Source organism: Anas acuta, chromosome Z (assembly GCF_963932015.1).
Source record: "Anas acuta chromosome Z, bAnaAcu1.1, whole genome shotgun sequence".
Classification (NCBI taxonomy): Eukaryota; Metazoa; Chordata; class Aves; order Anseriformes; family Anatidae; genus Anas; species Anas acuta.
The window spans coordinates 34,830,638-34,848,792 of NC_089017.1; the positions used below are offsets into that span (position 1 = coordinate 34,830,638).

The window sequence follows — 18,155 nt, forward strand, 5'->3', positions numbered from 1 at the left end:
AATGCAGTAAGATTTTTTTGTAGTTTGACACTTAGATGAGATATGAGCAATTGATATATATTTCTAAAATCTATTTATCTGTTTGTTTTTTTTTTAAAACCAAGCAGGCTTGGATTTAGCTTCAGGTGTTTATCTTTTCCAAATACAGTAGCAGTCAGAGCTGCACAGCTGTGTGAAATGCGACATCAGGAAACTGACCCATGATGGAAAAAGGCTGTGGAGCTGCAGCTAGGTTTTGTTTTCCTGCGTGTGAAACTGGAGATGGTCTATTCACATCCTACTGAATCATGTTCATAGCTTGAGACAACCGTGAGGCTTGTGGTATGCACATGTCTGGGAGTGGTGGGCAGGGGTATCCTTTAGACAATACTGTTCTGAATGCCTGTGGTTATCTCCCTGTTTACATAGTTCATGCCTATTTCTCCTTTCAGTCAGATTGTCCATCAGAAATACGTTGTGAGTGTGCCTAGCCAAGCACAGGAGCAATGGTATTTGCAGGTCTAAACAGAAGATATCTGCAGTGCATGGATACAGAGAGGAAAAGGGAGTAGTTCCGTGTAGTAGGTATCTCAGAATACAGTGGCATACTCTGGTACATAGACTGTACAGGAAGTCTAAAAAGCATCTTTAAAATGTCATAGAGCTTTGAGAATAGTGGCTATTTCAGCAGTGGAAACACAGGGAACCTGTTGAGAAAAGCAGAAAAAGGCACAAACACTCAATTAGATCTTTTTTTGGCTAGGATTTAAGGAGCAGTCCTGTCCTCTCATGATTGGAGAGGAGAAGCAGGCTGCCTATTTCACTTCTGCCATAATCAGGAGAAAACAGTGGTTTCGAGGGAGAAATTCGCTGCTCCCAGAACTAAATACCATGGCTTTGTTCCGAGGCCCATTCAGTTATTTATGGAATTACAGATCTCAAAGCTAGATCTCACATTTTGTTGACCTGCAAGGCACTTTTGTTGCTGTGTTCCAAGACTTTGGTTTGTAAATTTCTCTCATCAGTGGCCACAGTCTCTGTTCCTCTGCAGACACTTGAGGTGGCGGAACATCAAATAAAACCTAATACGAAATTAAACTACAAACATGGGTGGTTTGGATTTGTGAAGTGGAAATTCACAGCTGAAGACAAGCCTTTCGGGTCGAACAGAACTGAGCCTGTGCTCTTTTGCTTCTCAGTTCTTTTTGGTTATCTATATTTAATTTCAACCCTTGACTTCTCAGTTGTAGGGTTTTCTCCATTGTGATGACTCCAAAAACGGAGTGTCTTCATGGAGATGAATTTGCTTCACTTTTTCCGGAGCAGGACTAATGTATTATTAACAAAGGAATAAAGAAGTCTGCTTTAAATAATTAAGCAGGTTTCAGTAATAGATGAACTGGGGGAGAGGAAAATAGGAGGGGGAGAAAAGAAATGAAATAAAGATGGGTTTGTATTAATAAGATATCATGTTTTTTCTCTGAGTGGACCCTATAAAACTGTTTGCTGAGCACAAAGAGTAGAGGTTATCTTTCAGTCAAGACCACAGTCTTAAAATTAAAGAGTAAGCCCAGTTAAAAAGCAAAAAGCAGCATTTTAATCCCCAGGGCAGAAAGTTTTATGGTGGTTCATCAATCACACAGAAGAAAGCGTATATTTATCAGTTAGTGTGCTTGATAACAGGCACTCACCTGGTGACTTACTGGCTTTAAAATCACAGTGAGCATTGCATTCATAACTCCTCGCTTTGTTTCTTTTTGGTGGTGGTGATTTTTATTTTGTTGTTGTTAGGTTTTGTAAATTATTGAATTGGTGAGGGCAATTCCAAGGGATTTTTTCCTGTGCTGTTGGAAGCTGGAACAGCACTTGTTACAGTCTTGCAGTCTTTTGAAAACACAGGAGGCATCCACACTTATTTTTTCGGGCTGACCCATGAAGCTGCACGCAAACTGCAAGTTCGGGTGGAAGTACAGCTGGGAAGATCTGTAGCTGAGTGAGAAGCAGCAGCCTGAGATTTTATTCAGAGAGAAGTTACTGCTCACAAAGCTTGGCTGTGGTGCTAAATGCTTCCTGCTGCTGGCTCCTGTGGCTGTGAGGTTCTCCGAAATGGACGAAGTAAAGGCCCACATTCCCTTAGCAGGCTCAGTTACTTTTATTACTAGCACACTCTGAATCTTCTGTGTCAATTCTAACCCCCTTCTTATTTTACATATATCTTTATTTCGTGTCTGTGATTCAGTAATACAAACAGCAGAGGGTAGGGATCTTAAAAAGCTGTGGCATAGGTACGCAGTTACGGCTGAGGTCAAAATCTCCATTTTTGTAACTTTTGTGAATTTTACTGCAGAATTACTTACAGTGTTGCTGTACAGACGCTCGTGGACAGTGTTTTAGAAAGCTGGTTTGTTCAGAGCTTTGTAGGACTACTGTGGACATTGGGATCTCTCCAGTGGGCTTCTCAGTCACTGCCCAGGCAGTGGGAAGTGGTGGGAGGCCCCAGCGTTGCAGAGCACCCTCAGCTGAACTGGGGACACTCCCCAAACCAATGCACCCCAAGCTGCTGATGTTTGCAGCAGGTGACACACACACAGCAGGAGTCACAGGGGCAATGCCTGCAGTTCCTGTGTGGAGAGGTGCTACAGCAGCTAACCAAAGGCTTTGCTCTGGGCCGAGCAGCGGTCGGTTACCTTGTCTCAAGGCAGCCCGTCGTTACCATCTGTGCGTAAATTAGCTGTGTTGAGGGGGTCCTGGACCACACAAGGAAACTGGTGGGTGAGTGAGCTGGCTGCAGTTGTGCCACAGGTTTAGCTACAAGACAAACTCCAGTTTCATCCTCATGCCTTGGGTATAAATTAAATTCCACAGATTGTGCCACACCATGCACGTGTGTGTATAATAGTGTAGGGTGTTTGTGTTTGTAGGACAGTAATGATGATTAGTTATACCATAAGGAAATTCGGCTTTCAGCTCCATCCTTTACAGGTGCTTGATGTCATCTAAAAGCTATGAACATTTGTCGATGGTCTCAGTTTATCACAGTGGACACTCTGCAGTGATGCCTTCCATGTGATAGACTTGTGATCAGGTCCTGAAATAGGACAGCTGTGGTGGATTGCTTATTAAAGCTCTTGGCCGTGGGATTCAGGTGCATTGTCCTTCCTCTTCTACTGAAGGAAGGAAAAACAGCTTTAACACTAGCTCAAAACAATACATGATGTGTAATGCATAAGACTATATACAGTGTATAAGGAACATAGTCACAGTCTGAAAGTAACTTTTATACCAATAGCAAAAAATATTTTGATAAGTCACAGTGGGTAGACACCTGCAGTGGCTAGGCTACAGCTCCTTGTGAAATTATGGATCTAACTGTACTTACATGCTGGACCTTCGACCTTTGCCTAATATACGTGGGTACCTCTGAGAAAACTTTTTATCACTGAAATCAATTAAATTGAAAACCCATGCTTTGCCTAGTTGTATCCTATGAGCTAATGTAGAGGAAGAGTACATATGCCAGTCCTCTGCCAAGATGCCTGTACGTGGACATTACTGTTGTGTAAGCAGTGGTCTTTCGTTTGAGTTCATCTTGCTTTGCTGAAGTATTTGTTCATTTCATCCTTTCTGTCCCAGCTTTGTGTGTCACCCAAAGTTACACTGTTTTCAGATAAGCTGCTGCCATGAACAAGTAAACCAGCATTGCTTTCATGAAGCACAAGCAGGTGGTTGCACCTGAAGATGTTTCAGGGTCAGTTACGTTTGTCTTCACGAGTTATTCAGCAGCCAGATGGGTTAACCTGGGTAGGTTAGATGCAACACAATACTCCTTCCTCTCCAGTTACCAGTTCTGATACCAAATTCCAGTGCACAGGAGCAGGGAAGACTTCTCAGGTGAAGGGAGCTGTGTTAGACAGACGCAAACAACACCAAAATTGACATGGAAAACTTTTGGATGTACCAGGCTGAATATCGTAAGAAAAATGTAAGTAGATCTTCATGACAGCAACTGCTACTTCTTTGTTACTGCACATCAGAGAACACACACTTGGTAGCTCTGCTGCTGGACCTCTCCGTGTAACAGCAGCATGCTGCACATGCATTTGCTTTGTTCTGAGAGCATTTTCTTGAGGCTTTTAGAATTTGTTTTGTTAGGAGACAATGGGGCGGTTCCTAAGCATTTATTTTAGACTTCGGTTTGTCGTGCTTTGAGTAGCTGTGGAAGTTGTCTATCAAATTTGTACCCATCTTGATACTGGTATGAAAGCTACTTACAGACTGAGACTGCATTCTTTCCGTGTGCGTTGTGAGTGAACACATGTTTTGATGTGGAAGAAAACCGAGTGCTGTTCTTCAAAGGCTGAACTTTCTCGTACAGAATTTCTCAGGGAGAGCTCTCACTTCTTATTACGTAGCAAACCTAGGAGCCAGCTTGATATCTGATATGAATATTTTTGGTCAGGGCAGAGGATTTTCTTTTTTTTTCAGGAAAAAATGAGTGAACTTTGAAACAGCACACGGGGGCGAGGCTGTATGGTCATTTTGGTGGTTGCTTAATCCTGATGTTTCGTAGATGAAGATAGGCCAATGAAGATATTTGTAGTGCAACTGGAGTAACTGTTAATACATTTTAGGTGGTGCAAAGTTCCTAAACGTCAGCAACCAACTGGTTTAAATGAGGTAATTTATTGTAGTTACTAATTGTGTGTGTCAGTAAGAAAGCTTTCTGGCACTTTTAAGTAATGCTTTTTGTGGAAACAGATGATGCTAAAAGATTATGTGCTTTACTTTGTTTCTTTGTTTACTGTTTAGAGTTCAGTCCTGCAATATCCTGATGCCATTATTAGGCTGGTAGTGGTGCTCATCATTCATACTCAATCCTAGTGCAGAAATACTAGGTAGCTAGTGGGAGTGGGAACGCCATGGGGGTGCATCCTTAGGGAAACAGAAGCTGCCACTTGCACAGTTGAGTCAGCCTGGTGCTGTAACTCAGGTAGTTACACAGCAGGTCAGGGAGCCCGTACCTCTCCCACAGCCCCTGTGTAAATGCAAGTGGTACGAGGAGAAACCAGTGTGACAGTGCAAGGACGTGCGGCAGCCTAGGGACCCTTCTGCTGCCACATCTGGCCTGTCCAGTAACCATCAGTCTCATTTTTGCACTCTGGTTATGAATCAAAATGTAGGGAGGTGCAAGGACCGCTGTTTTGTCCTGGAGACATCCCTAAAAGCCATTGCTTCCTAACCGGGGGATCCTTCTTCTCCATTTCACTGTAATTCTAACATTTGTTATGTATCTAAAATACTTCTTTCAAAGGAGTTGGGGTAAGAAGAAAGAGGAAGGGGGGGAGGAGGAGGGAATTCTATTTTCTTGTTTTATCTGTGAAAATAAACTTGCAAAACTTTGCTTTTTGCACACTATTTCATAGAACTCAACGCTTTAGCTAGAGCAGAGACATAGCAGAGGGAACTCCTGGGCTGGAGCTGCTGCCAGCTCAGAGCCCTTTCCTGATGTGGTTGATAACGTCACGTAGCTGTTCAGGAAAGCAGCAGAACAGTGTTGTGCCATTTTGCTGTCAGTGATGTACTGCTGAGCTGGCAAAGGTGGGGCCAAACTCCTTGTGCCAAAGGAGATTGTAGAACCCCAGTGCTGCTGGGTTAAAAGCCCAGCTTGCATAACTCAGTGCTGACGCCTCCTTAGAGGGTTCACCTGTTGGCACGGACATGTTTTACAAGTGCCTTCTTAAAATCTGCCTTCAAAATGCGTGCCGGGTTAAAGCTTTATTCCCTCTCACAAGCTGGTCACCTTCATTAATTCCAGCTCGGTGTTCGTGTGCCATACGTTCGTTCCAGTCTGCCCTGCTCGGGACCTTAGGTACCTCGCCGTGGCTTTTTGGTGTCACCAGCATCCATCAGGAGCTGCCTGTGATCAGAACAGCCTTTCCCACAGCAGCTTACCAAGATACGTGCAGGCAGGTCACACAGAGATAGAAATCCCATGCTGCTGTTCTCGAATGCTGTTCCCTTTGGTTTTCTGCTGTGATGTTCATTATGACACTGCCTGCGTTACTAGGAAGTGGTATGAGGGACAGCTTCTCCAATAAATTGTGTACAGGTGGAAGAAGAAAAGTGAGGAAATTTGATCTAGAGAACGTGTATGATATTAAGATGAACTGCATAAACTGTGAAATTTTTTAATATTTTGCACTGTATCTAGGTTGAGGAATCATAGTTTTTGATTGCACTGGTACTGAATAGCCCTTGAATACCTTGAGAAGTCCTTGAATATGTTAATATTACTCTGTACAATTTATTAAAGGTGTTTTATAGATGGTGGATAAGGTGTATGGACAACCACTGAAGCCCATCTCTGCTTAGATGAGATTAGTTTACCACTTCAGGTTAATCATACCTGGAAGCCTGTATGCTTGTAGAGGAAACCACAGGCATTTCTTCCCTCTTCCCAGTTCGACAGTTAAGAATAAGTAATCTTTACAGAATCCCTTTTCTGTTCATGGTCAATTCACCTGTCTGCCATCATAGCTCACTTCTTTGTAATGACATTACCTTTTCTTTCCTGGAATGCCACAATTCTGGGACGTGGGTCTGTGCTGCTTACAGCTTTCAGCAGACTCAGATCCATTTGCCTGCATGCCACAGGCAGGTGCTCATGCAGCTGCAAGTCCTGTAACTGCAACTTACTTGAATGCTGACAATAAATGGAAGCAGTGGGCCCAGACAACTTCCATTTATCCCATAAAAGTGTGGTGTTATGACATACTTTTTGGCTCCGTCTTGTTTGCAACTGAGTACATTTTTTTTAAGTTTTCCACTTGTCTCATTTCATACACACACTTTTTTTTTTTAAAAGATTTAGATGTTCAGGTTGAGTCCAGCGAGATACTGAGTTAGTTACATCTGATCATTGTGATAAAATCACGGGTTACAACATTTCAAAAAGTGTTTGTCCTGTTTGGTTTTGTTTTGTTTTTTTCTTTTTCACTTTCATCTCTTGTTTCCTCTACCAAGTTAGAGGAAAATATGAAAGAAGAACTTTTGCATTGGTCACTCAGATTATTATTTAATTTTATTTCCTTGCCATGTCTAGTCTCCATCTCCAGATTCCTCTTCACCTCGGGGTGCTGAGTCGTCAAGTAGGCAACATCACCAGGATGTCTGCAGTACAGCAGAGCCCTCCACTAATAAAGAGGTAGAGTGAAATCTTTTTAAAAGCCACAGTCTTGTTCATGATGCTCATGCCTTTTTATTTTCCTTGCCCCCTTGTACCTGTGCAAATCCGTTCTCTTTTACCGAAATTGGAACAAACTTAAATAGCTGATCCGCTGCTTCTTTCCCTTATGCTTGCCTGGCTGTCTGACTGAATTTCTAACATGCTTAAGTCTGTTTGTCATGGCATTTCTGACTCCGTGTTTGGCTGCCACAAAATTTACTTAGCAGGCTGGGAGAAGAACAGCCAACATCACTTCTGTAGTAGAGGCAAATTAAGCCCTTTTCCTTTTTCTGTGCAGAATGTCCCCCAACAAAGAACATAATGCTTGTCAGCGAGATGAATAATCCTCATTAAATAACATTAGCTGGGTAGTAATTTATGCTGCTTACTATATTAGCATTGTACAACCTGAGCTGTTGGAAGAAGTGACTGATTTGGTGGTAACTTGTCAGTGATTTACAGTCAGAATATAGGAGTTCTTGACCCTGTGCTCCTCAAAATAAAGCTATTTATTTATTTATCTATCTATCTATTTATTTATTTATCTATCTATCTATCTATCATTTCTCCCCGCAGCTTTTTACAGTGTGCTATCTCTACCAAAACCAAATGAGAGTTGTTGAGTAGAACTTCTCACAGTGTGAGAAGAGAATAATTGAATATAAAAAGTATTTAGATTAGTGTAGACTGTCTGGCTGTGTAAACAGAAAGATATGCAAACCTTTGGTTTATTTGCTTATTTAAAAAAAAAAATCAAAAAAATATGGAAACTGTAGGCACAGTAGCTCACAAAGGACTACAAAAGACCACATTGCTACTGATAACAATGCATGAGTTGTCTTCCATAGTGAAAGAAATTGACCTACTGTGACTGGAAGTACCGATTAAAATTGGAACACTAGTTAGTAATTTTTTTTTTCTCTTTTTATTATCAAGGGTGTAATAAAGCTTGTATCAAGTATGTATTTCTCCTAACCGGTATTTGCATTTAGAAGAAAATGGAAGGATTCAAAAGGCTTAAGAAATCCGTAATTTCTCACGGGCTAAAGCCTTCAATAGCGGATTGCACTTTTGCCTGCAATATTGTTAGCTTATTCAAGCCTCTGGCTTTCTTCAGCTTACAGATTTTATCACTTCATGTACATTCTGACTGTTAACAGTTTTTAGGCATTATTATTTGTGCTCACACATAGCTTCAGAGTTAATCCTGGTAAACCAGGATTCACAGTAGGATGCATCAGGCTGTTTTGTTTCCCTCAAATGAGCAATAATGACTGTTTTAGTACCTCCATGCAAGAACAACAGTCATAAAGAAGACTCATAATTTGGGGAAATTACTTTAAGGTCTTAATAAAACCTTTTCTTAATAGAAATGTTGTAATAGTAGGCTGAAAGGCAACAAGATTATTAACAAGAGTAATCAAATATTAATACCTCAATATTTCATTATTCATGGGTATCTAAAATTAAAAGGTGTAGATTTCCTCTTATCAGCAACTTTATCTGTTTCTTTAGTATTCTTCTGGTCTTAGTTAAATGTCCTTTGACCTTTGTTAAGATAAAAAATTCCAAGTGTGTAAGATTTTACAGCAAGAGCATATATGATGACAGTTTACGTTGTTTTATCCTGAGAAGTTGCATCAGTTCATCAGATTGCTCAATAATTACTAAATCTGTATTTATAAACTTCGGGCACTCTGTTTAACATAAAAGTGCTTCGGAAAATGCACTTACATGTGTAAGCTGTCGCAGGCATGCATTGGATTTGTCCTCTGCCTGCTGTCAGAGTCCAGCAGTTGAATATCCCTCTTAGGTCCACACCAGCAGCAACTGCAAACCGTTGTTGAGTCTGTATAGGTAGGTGGTCTGGTAAAAAACATTAATCTGAAGAGATGAAAGAGCCACAGATCTTAAAAGGAATATCTGTACCCTCACAGCAACTGATGTGCTTTGGCAGCAGGAGATGATCGTTTATTGATGCTGGTACTATCTGATGGAGAGCCTTCTTGGTTTTGCAGTACAGCTTAGTCATTTTCGTAAGGAACAACAAGTACTTAAAGGCTGCAAAGGCTCTGCTGTCTGTCATGCAACTTTTGTTTTTCTTTCATGAGTTGTTTTATTTTATAGCAAGACTAGCATCATTCCTTGAAAAATATGACTTATGTTACATCTATTTTCCATTCGTTGCAATGGAAAAAACTCCCTGGGGTTAGTCACTCAGCCTGTCACTTAACCTGCCTAGTTGCCTGTTTGTTTTTTCCTACTAACATATAGAACCTGTGTTGCTTGCCATAAAGGAAAATAATTTGGCATATATGTATAAGTGTATGTTTGTATAAAAGCAGATACTATTAAGATACTAAAAAGATACCATACATTATTCTGATCACACACAGATCTTCTTTTAATACAATTGTATTGAGCAGTCATTGAAGAAGTTACTGCTGATACAATCAGTTGTAGATTCATTAAAGTTTTGTAACCTTGGGCTATCCAAAATCCTTATCTATGACATGTATGATAGCAGCATCTGTTTCAATATCATCTATTACCACCTGTTACCATCTATATGTTGACACACAAAATTTTATTTGGTATATTTTCCTGCATAGGGTTGTTACTGAATATAACAAAGTGGTGAGTCTTACTGAATTTGTAGCTTTCAGGGGTTTGAATTGTTAGCCACGGTGTCTTCTGTGGAAAGCTGCAGTTGGAAGGTGTTACTTTACACTGAGTATTTACACATACAAGACAGGACTTTCTTGATTCATTTATCTTTAATGAGTTTTAAACAAACAGATCTTTCTGTGGTTGATACTGTATAAACATAGCTGGTGGGGAAGCGTTCGAGAATTCAGTTATGCTGCAGAACACAGGTTGCTACCTGACTTGTTAAAATTTGGAAAGTTTCTTATAGGCTGTATTAACATGAGGATACATCTAAGAACAGCCCTAATGAACAACAAAATTTAGGTAATGAATAACTAACAACTGATTGTTTCAGTCATGAGTAATAACAGTAAGGGGTAATTTTGTATATTGCTACATATACTTGTGTATGGAAAATTCAGTGTCTTTGAGATACTACATGTTTTCCTGCATACCTGTTGATCAGTAAAAGGGGAGCCCTGACTGATAGACAGTTAATGTACTACCAAACACCAGCAAGTAACTAAAAACTGAGCTTAGCATCTTGCCTGATAGATATACACGTAAATGGAGCAAACAAAACTTACCTTAGGTGGTTAGAGTTTGAAACTACTGGATAGAATAACAAATCTTAATAAGCTATCATCTTCCCTTGGTAATAACTTACTTATTTTTTCTGCTTGGCATCGGGAAATTTTTAATGCATATATTGACATGCCTTGTTTTGTTTGAAATCCTTTTTGTCTTAATTACAGTCCAGAAAAAGCTTGGCTTCGTTTCCAACCTATGTTGAAGGTAAGATGGTTCTACAATTACTAAATATTTTTATATATGCAAAGAACTCCAGTATTGATGAAGTATATTTTTTTATTTTAATTTGCTAAATAGAAAAACTGCTAGGGTTGCATATACTGATTTAGATAAAATTGTGTTCAGTCTGGAGCCTGAATTAAATTGTACTAGGCTCTTTCTGAAATGCAGAAACATGCGTATTTTTTATTACTTTTTTTAGTGTTCTATTTATGGTTTCTGTCTCAGGTCCTTTTTTTTATGGTGGATGAGGAAAAGAGGTTAGGCAAGTTGACCAGTGCTCTCTCTAGCACTGATTTCAACTGGCATCCTCAGTCCAGCCTCATTTATGTTAATTGGCAGGACTGAATTAATAAGATTACTTGGCAGGTCTGCCAGAGGAAATCTGCACTGTTTTACATCCACTTGTCCTCTAATTAACTAGTGCTTCCTGTGTTAGAGTTAAGGTTGCACTTGTATTTGTGCTGAGTTTGTTTAGAGCAAACAAGTTACCTGCTACCTGAACTGCTTTTCTATGAGTCTGCATTATGTGCATACAGAAAGACTGCATGCTGTAAAATTCACTTATTTTGTTCTGAGAGCATGACAGAAGCAGACAAATTCTGATTTGCAATTGCTGTTTTGCCCCAGCAGTGGTTGTGCTATGTGCTTTATGACATGCCAGAAGTATGTTTGATGTGATGCTTCATTTGGACTGTCCTGGAACTCCTTGGATTGCTTTATAGGGTGCTGTGTTTAAGCAATTACATGGTCGCTCTCTTTTGACTACAAATTGACCACTCGTTTAGTCTTCAGTATTTGTGCTGCGTGTTTTGGAATCCATATCCAGGTCATCAACTAGTGTAAATCTCATGTATTGTTTCTAAACTAGTTGAACTTTGGAATTTTGTGGCAGTGAATGATCTGTCTTGAACTGAAATGAGTCTGCTGGTTGTAGCCCTCTCTGTCACGGGCTATCTAAAAGCATCCTCCTGTCCTAAAAACAAAAAAAAAATAGTAAACTAAATTTTTTTTAAATCTTTGTCCAGTGGGAAATTCCTTTTAAAAAAAAGAAAGTCCTTTGTGCACTAGTCACCCAAAAAAGCTTGCTAGCACTTTCACTACACATCTATTCAATGGATAATAATTTGATATTATCTGTTGTTAGAGATAATAAATATAAGGGGTCTTTAAAAAAGCAGCGTTTTATGTATGTTCGCCTCTAGTGAAAATATAGAGCACATGCCTTTTTTTATGCTTTCTGGGAATCTTATCTACACCTTTACAGAATGTCAGACTAGTTTTGTGTTTGTTTTTTTTTTTTTGTGTGTGTGTGTGTGTGTGTGTTTTAATCAGGAATAGGACTATAAATTGTTTGGTAATAGAAGTTGTGATAAGGCCTTTACAGAGTATAGAGTACCAAAAGGCAGCACTTTAAAATGCTGTGTAGTTTCATGACTGGAAGAGTTCGTAAATACATAGCACTTCCAGATGCATAAATTTCCCTAAGGGAGAAATTCAGGTTTTTTGGTTGTGTGTCCTTGAAAATAACTTGTTCATTTTGAGGGTCTTCCAGATATTTAGTATCTGAACAGCTTCTGCCAGCACGCAAGATGAACATCTTAAATGACAAGTCCTAAATGTTCATATTTAATGAAAACACAAAAGAGACTAGCTCCCTTATAAGGTTTATGCATCTACTTAAGTTTCTGTGTGTAATTTGAGTGTGATATTTATCTTCAGCTCTTGCATTTGTTATCTTATTCTTAAAAATGACTTGCATTTCTTCAGAGCTGAAGTTTCTCCTGTTTGTTCTAAGTGGTTGTTAACCTCTTCCTCTAAAACTAAGCTAGAGCTGGCATTCTGAGTAGTGTTAAGCTTTGAGCTCCATCGCTTCATTTCTCAAGATAAGCCCCAAGCTAATGAAAGCTACATTCTGATACTGTAAGATTTTTTTTTGCTTTGTTCCTAGAATAATGAAAAAAAAAAGTTTTTGTGTGTGTGTTTTGTTTTGTGTTTTTTGTTTTTTGATATTTTTTTTATGATAAAATGCGGGCACTTTTACCAGCAGAATTGTTTAGGATGATCTGCATTCTCAAAAAGTCTTCAGCATCAGTTGTTTTTTGTCACTTGTACAAAAACAGGAAGCTTTAGCTAAACCAACCACCCTATTGGATCATGACAATTTTAACATATAGCAAGGTGTTAAAATACATCTTTTTAGCCCTACAATTTTTAGATATAATTGCCAAACACTGAAAGTGTTATCAATCGTAAATGCTGCTTTATAATGATTAAAATTGTTAGGTGTTGGACACTTGATCACCCTCTGACTTTGCACAGAAGCTAATGGGAGTCAGATCATTAAGAGTCTTTGGGCACTAAAAGTTGCTTTTTCCAGCGGGACATCCTGTGCTCTGAATGTTTAACCACACTTTTACTGAATTCTGAAAGTACTGAATACTCCCCCTCAGCATCCTTGTTGAGACTAATCATGATTTTTAAAGGCCTGTGGGGTAGCAGCAATTTGATAATTGGGCTCTCAGACTCAGTAAGGGGAGCAGTGTTGTACCTGTAAAGCATTGCCAGGGAGTTTCCTCTACTTGTGTACTAACTGTGGCTGACACCAAGTGAGAAAGTGGCTGATGGCTGTTCCTAAATTGCCCCCTTCCTCTTACTGCTTCGACTGCTTGCCTCAGGATTGCAAGGCTGTTTCTGGTGGGTGAGGGAAGAGCTGAGTCCCCACGTCTCTTCATAACAGCAGAACCTCAGAGATACTGTTTAGCCCTGGGGTGATCCTTGCTCACAAAAGGCTGAGCTATTGCAGGAGACAGGCTGGATTAACAATTACAGCTTCTGCTGGAGAGATGTTGAGAGCGTTTTCTTGATGTTTTGAACCTTTGAAAGTACTGGTTACCATGTCATCATGGTAAACTGTGGTATTTCAAAGGAGCATCTACAGCCATCAGGCACAGGCTCAAGTTGTTAGTGCTGCTGTTTTGCCATCGTTCAGTATGATTTTCTGCAGTGATTTCTTTCCTGTGTTACAGTTCCTGGACCTTGCGATCCTGAAGACTTAATCGATGGAATCATTTTTGCAGCCAACTACCTTGGCTCAACTCAACTCCTTTCTGATAAAACTCCCTCCAAGAATGTGAGAATGATGCAGGCTCAGGAAGCTGTCAGCAGGATCAAGGTGAGAAGTGATTCTTCTTGCTACTTCTCGTACTGGTACCTTAAAATTGCAGATATGAACTTCTTACGTATGTAGTAGTACTCTCGTATTGTGTTATCTGTGGTTTCAGGAACGTTAAGTGCCTCATCTTTCTTTCTGCAAGATAAATCACTTGCATAATGCTGCTTTTGGAACAAGGGTGGTAGGTAAAAGTTACCAGATCATTATAATTCCCTGTAGAAATACTGGTGCTGTGTTCTCTATGCCAGAATGTGAAGTGAGTGGTGGTCTCAGTTTTGTTTTACTGGGTGTTGAGAGAAAACGGGTTTAGAGGATAACCAGGAGGTATTACAGCTGCTTCTGGCTTGGTGCTCGAAGGGAACTTGTACTGTGGTAAAGTCCACAGTTATTTTTGACTATGCTGTGGATACTATTTTCTCTACGTAGTAATAGCTGTGAACTGATTTAAAAAATGAAAGAAAAGCCCGAGACAGTACAGGGATGTATAGAAAAAAATTGTTTGTCCTGGAATATGGTATGTTCATGTCATTTGTTTGTTTTGTCACAGCATGACGGGCATGCTGCTGTATTATAAGTTACAATGATGACATTGTCAACTGAAATTAAGATGTATGGATGGAGTGTTGTACTCGTAGAAGATGCTACAACATTTCTCCTACTCATACATCGCTGTGTGTTAGGAACACAGCTTCATCTTGTGCTAACTCAGCTAACCAAGACAATCTCATCTCAACATTTTCTTTAGTTTAACATTTATACATTTTTCCTTTGTATGGTTTATTTTGGATTCCAACTCAGACTGTGTCTGTACAATCGTTTAAAAGAGAGGAAGAGATACAGCATGTTATCAGGAAGGCCAATAATATTGTCTATTAAAATCAGCTTATGCTTCCTAATATTACTACTACTTTCAATGCTTCCTTGCCAAGTGCTCGGCTCACTTAGTGCATGAAATTCTCAGATAAATGCTTCAAATAGAAATATTGAGACACTTCCAGCAATTTTAATTTTGCTGGTGTTCAAATACAGAATTTTTTGTAACCTTGTCTCTAAAAATGTCTAGCATGCTAGCATTTTAGAGAAGGCTCTATTTGGCAGGGAAGTAGTATTCCTGTCATCTTTTGCCATCTCTATAGGACGTCTCCACAAACTTAAGACACTTTTGAAAAGCAATGGCTTGTCTGTATTCAGTGGAATTTTTGTAAAAGGTATTCACTCGGCTTTCTCAGCCCTCACAGGTCATAGTCTTCCTAAAGCTGTAGTGGAGACTTATCCTTCCACTGTCTTTTGCTTTCCTGCTTTGGGTGTGAGTAAAGCTGTGCCTTGTCTGCATGGTAGAAAAGTTGTCTGATTTGAATGCACAGGAACAAAAGGTAAGCTACAGGAAGAAAGGGAATAAGGACTTCAGTGAGTATCTAGGAGGGACACATCACTGTAAGCTGAAAAGAAAGATCAGCATCAGCTGTGATGGGAAACTGGCATCAGGAGTTTAACTTGAGCCTGGTTCTGGACATGAGGCCTGCCTTACTAGAGGCAAAGATTGAGCAGATGTGTTAGAGCAAACTGAAATAGAAACAGGTCAATTCAAAGTGGATTTATGTAGTTGAAAAGAGTAGAATCCTCCGATACTAAATATGTTTCTCAGAAATAATTAGCAAAATAAAGTTATTTCTGAGGTTTCTGTTATGCCTCAGCACTGCTGTGCCTCAGCACAGAAGGGATCTGTTTAGCTCATTTCACTCATCAAGCCTGTAATTTACACATCCGTGTAAATGACCAGGCATGCATATTCTTGGTTATAGAAAATTTGTTTCAGCATGGAGGTCCAAGCAGTTACATGGTTGACCTGGTAACAACCTAGCCTGCACACATAATTTTCTAAAAGTAAGTGAATTTCATAAAACGGTTTGCCTACTGCATGGCACACAATACCATGGTACACTTCTTTGACAGTACTCTACTGCTTCTAGGTGAAGTTTGGGAAATCTAAGTATGCTTCCCTGCACTGTAGGGTCATCGTTGTTGATTTTGGCTCTTTTTTTTTTTTTTTGGTGATTCCCATAAAAAGCAAACTTTTTTATTGAGAACATCATTATGACAGAGTCCTAGCTGCTAGATTCATCACTGCCTTTAGGCCAAATGTGTAAAATACTGCTCATGCAATGCTAGTGATACCTGTGCCCTACTCGTCCTTGTTTATGGAGCAAGTTAGGTGCTGCGTATGAAACATTTCTCTATAGTTAAAGAAAAGAAAGGTTATGAATTAAGGCTGAGCTTTTAAAAATCTACAGATCTGAAGTTAAAATTACTGGAAGTGGGAAGGACTTTGTTTAAGGCCTGCTGCATACACATACCTCCCATGTGAACGCATTCCTTTTGAATTTAATAATCTGTTTAATGCTTACTTGTAGCAGAGCCTTCAGACCATGCACGTATTCATTCAGAATATGAACTGATTTTGAAAACAATTCTCCGTGCTTTTTCTGTAAACACATATCTCTACAGTTAAAAGTAGAAGAACTGAGGGTTTTCTTGCTTCAGCAGTTATCTCTGTGAAGTCAAGCTAAGTTACAAGAGAAACAATGCTTTGAAGACATTCATCAAACTTAGTTGATTTCATATTTCCATGAAGAGGTACTTTTAGTGTTATGAAAGGTATTTCACAATTTTCTGACTGTAGTCTCATTTCTCCAAATAGCGTGGGAGAAACATCTTTCTATAGTTTACTTGAAATGAATCCATTTAATATTAATAGCAGTGTAGGAAAAATAATGTTCATGATTACAATTCACAGCTGATCTGTGGAGAATTGCTGCTACATTTCACCTGTGCAGTAACAGCTTTCATTTTTTATTTTTCACCAGCAGATTTGAGCTGTGTGTCAGGTTTGAACATTTTTAGATATGAACTGATTTAATTGCTGATTGTAATTTAAGAAGTCATATGTGAAAATAGTTTAATATTCTGCATATTTCCTTCACCAAGTGTCATCTGTGTGTTCACGGAGTTGCAGTACATTTTTTGTAGAAGTCAAATTGGTTGACTATATCTAAGCCATCCATGGAACAGAAGAGAGTGTGTTGATTTTTAAAAATCTGAGTTTTTGGAAATTGCAACTAGCCACATAATTAAGTTAAATGAAAATTCCAGACTCTGTATATTTAAAAAAATATATATTATTTTGTGTAGAGTAGGTAGTTGCTGTTCTTTCTAAGAATTCTGAAATGATTTTCTGATTTAAATCGGAAAAATAACTCAGTGATTAAAAGGATTGGAATAATAAAATTACTTGTATAAAATTGTCCTAAATTGGGGAGGCGTTGGCGCTTTTTTTTCTTTTCTTTCTTTCCTTTTTTTTTTTTTTTTGTGGACCATATTTTCTTTCATGCCATTTCAGTGTAGTGCCAAATCACTTCTAAAAATTGTTTGTTCCATGTCATCACCTTAGTTCTATGAAATATTTTGGAGAACAGTTTAAATGGTATATCTCATGCGTGTCTCCCCTTTGCCCATTGTATGCCAGGCAGCTGCTATTCAAGATAACTATAATACTTCTGCGTACCAGTGAAAATTAATATTAATATAATGCACAGCCTGCAGCATGAAGCAGTTCTAATCGCTTTTCCAATAGTTTGTTATCACCAGGCTATTAATCAGTTTGAAAAAGGTGCCTATAAGTTGGTGTGAGAATATATTCATACTTGTAACTAAGCAGCATGGTCTAAAGCTTCAGTTGCTGCTTTCAGGTTTGATTATATTAATACTGGCAAATTTTAAGTTGTGAGCATCAGTATAAAATGTTTTGCTTCTTGTGATTCTATGAAGCTTGAAATAGTAAGCCTCCTTCCCTCCACAAAAACACTTGTCAATTTAATTAGCTAACACTAATTGTTGGAAGTAAAAAGATATCTGCCAGCCTGGTGAGTATTGAATTTCTTTAGCAAACTAGTCCATAAGCTCAGTTCACTTTGGCTTGAATAATGATTGCAAGACTGTAAGAGTGATGATGCTTATTTATGTTGTTATTGTTATCACAGTAATAGCACATAAAATATCAATTTGTTGCAATGGGGTGATATCTCTCTGGATGTAAGTCAATTAAACTAGTGGCAATTAAATCAGTGACAAGAGAGTGTTTTCAGAGGGGTTGTGGACATGAAGTATGTGCTCCACAGCCTTTCTTGAAAAAATATGATGGTATGCAGGTGTCACAGGAAAACCTGTTGTTCAGAAATGCAATGTGAACGTTGGCTTGGGCATATATGCACAGACAGAGGAGAAAATGGAGGTGACAATTAGCTTCTGTCGCTTTGTATT

At 39.0% G+C, this 18,155-nt stretch overlaps 1 protein-coding gene across 4 annotated transcripts in view; it reads left to right on the forward strand.

The window, feature by feature from the left end:
* APBA1 (amyloid beta precursor protein binding family A member 1) overlaps window positions 1-18,155 on the forward strand; it is an 88,474-nt gene that overhangs the window by 55,710 nt on the left and 14,609 nt on the right. For 3 of the 4 annotated variants that reach the window (XM_068666561.1, XM_068666560.1, XM_068666562.1), the window contains exons 3-5: window positions 7,082-7,183; window positions 10,609-10,648; window positions 13,693-13,838. In XM_068666561.1, coding sequence (XP_068522662.1) covers window positions 7,082-7,183; window positions 10,609-10,648; window positions 13,693-13,838 — 288 coding nt within the window. The remainder of the gene's footprint in view (window positions 1-7,081; window positions 7,184-10,608; window positions 10,649-13,692; window positions 13,839-18,155) is intronic. The other variant, XM_068666563.1, reaches the window with a different exon arrangement.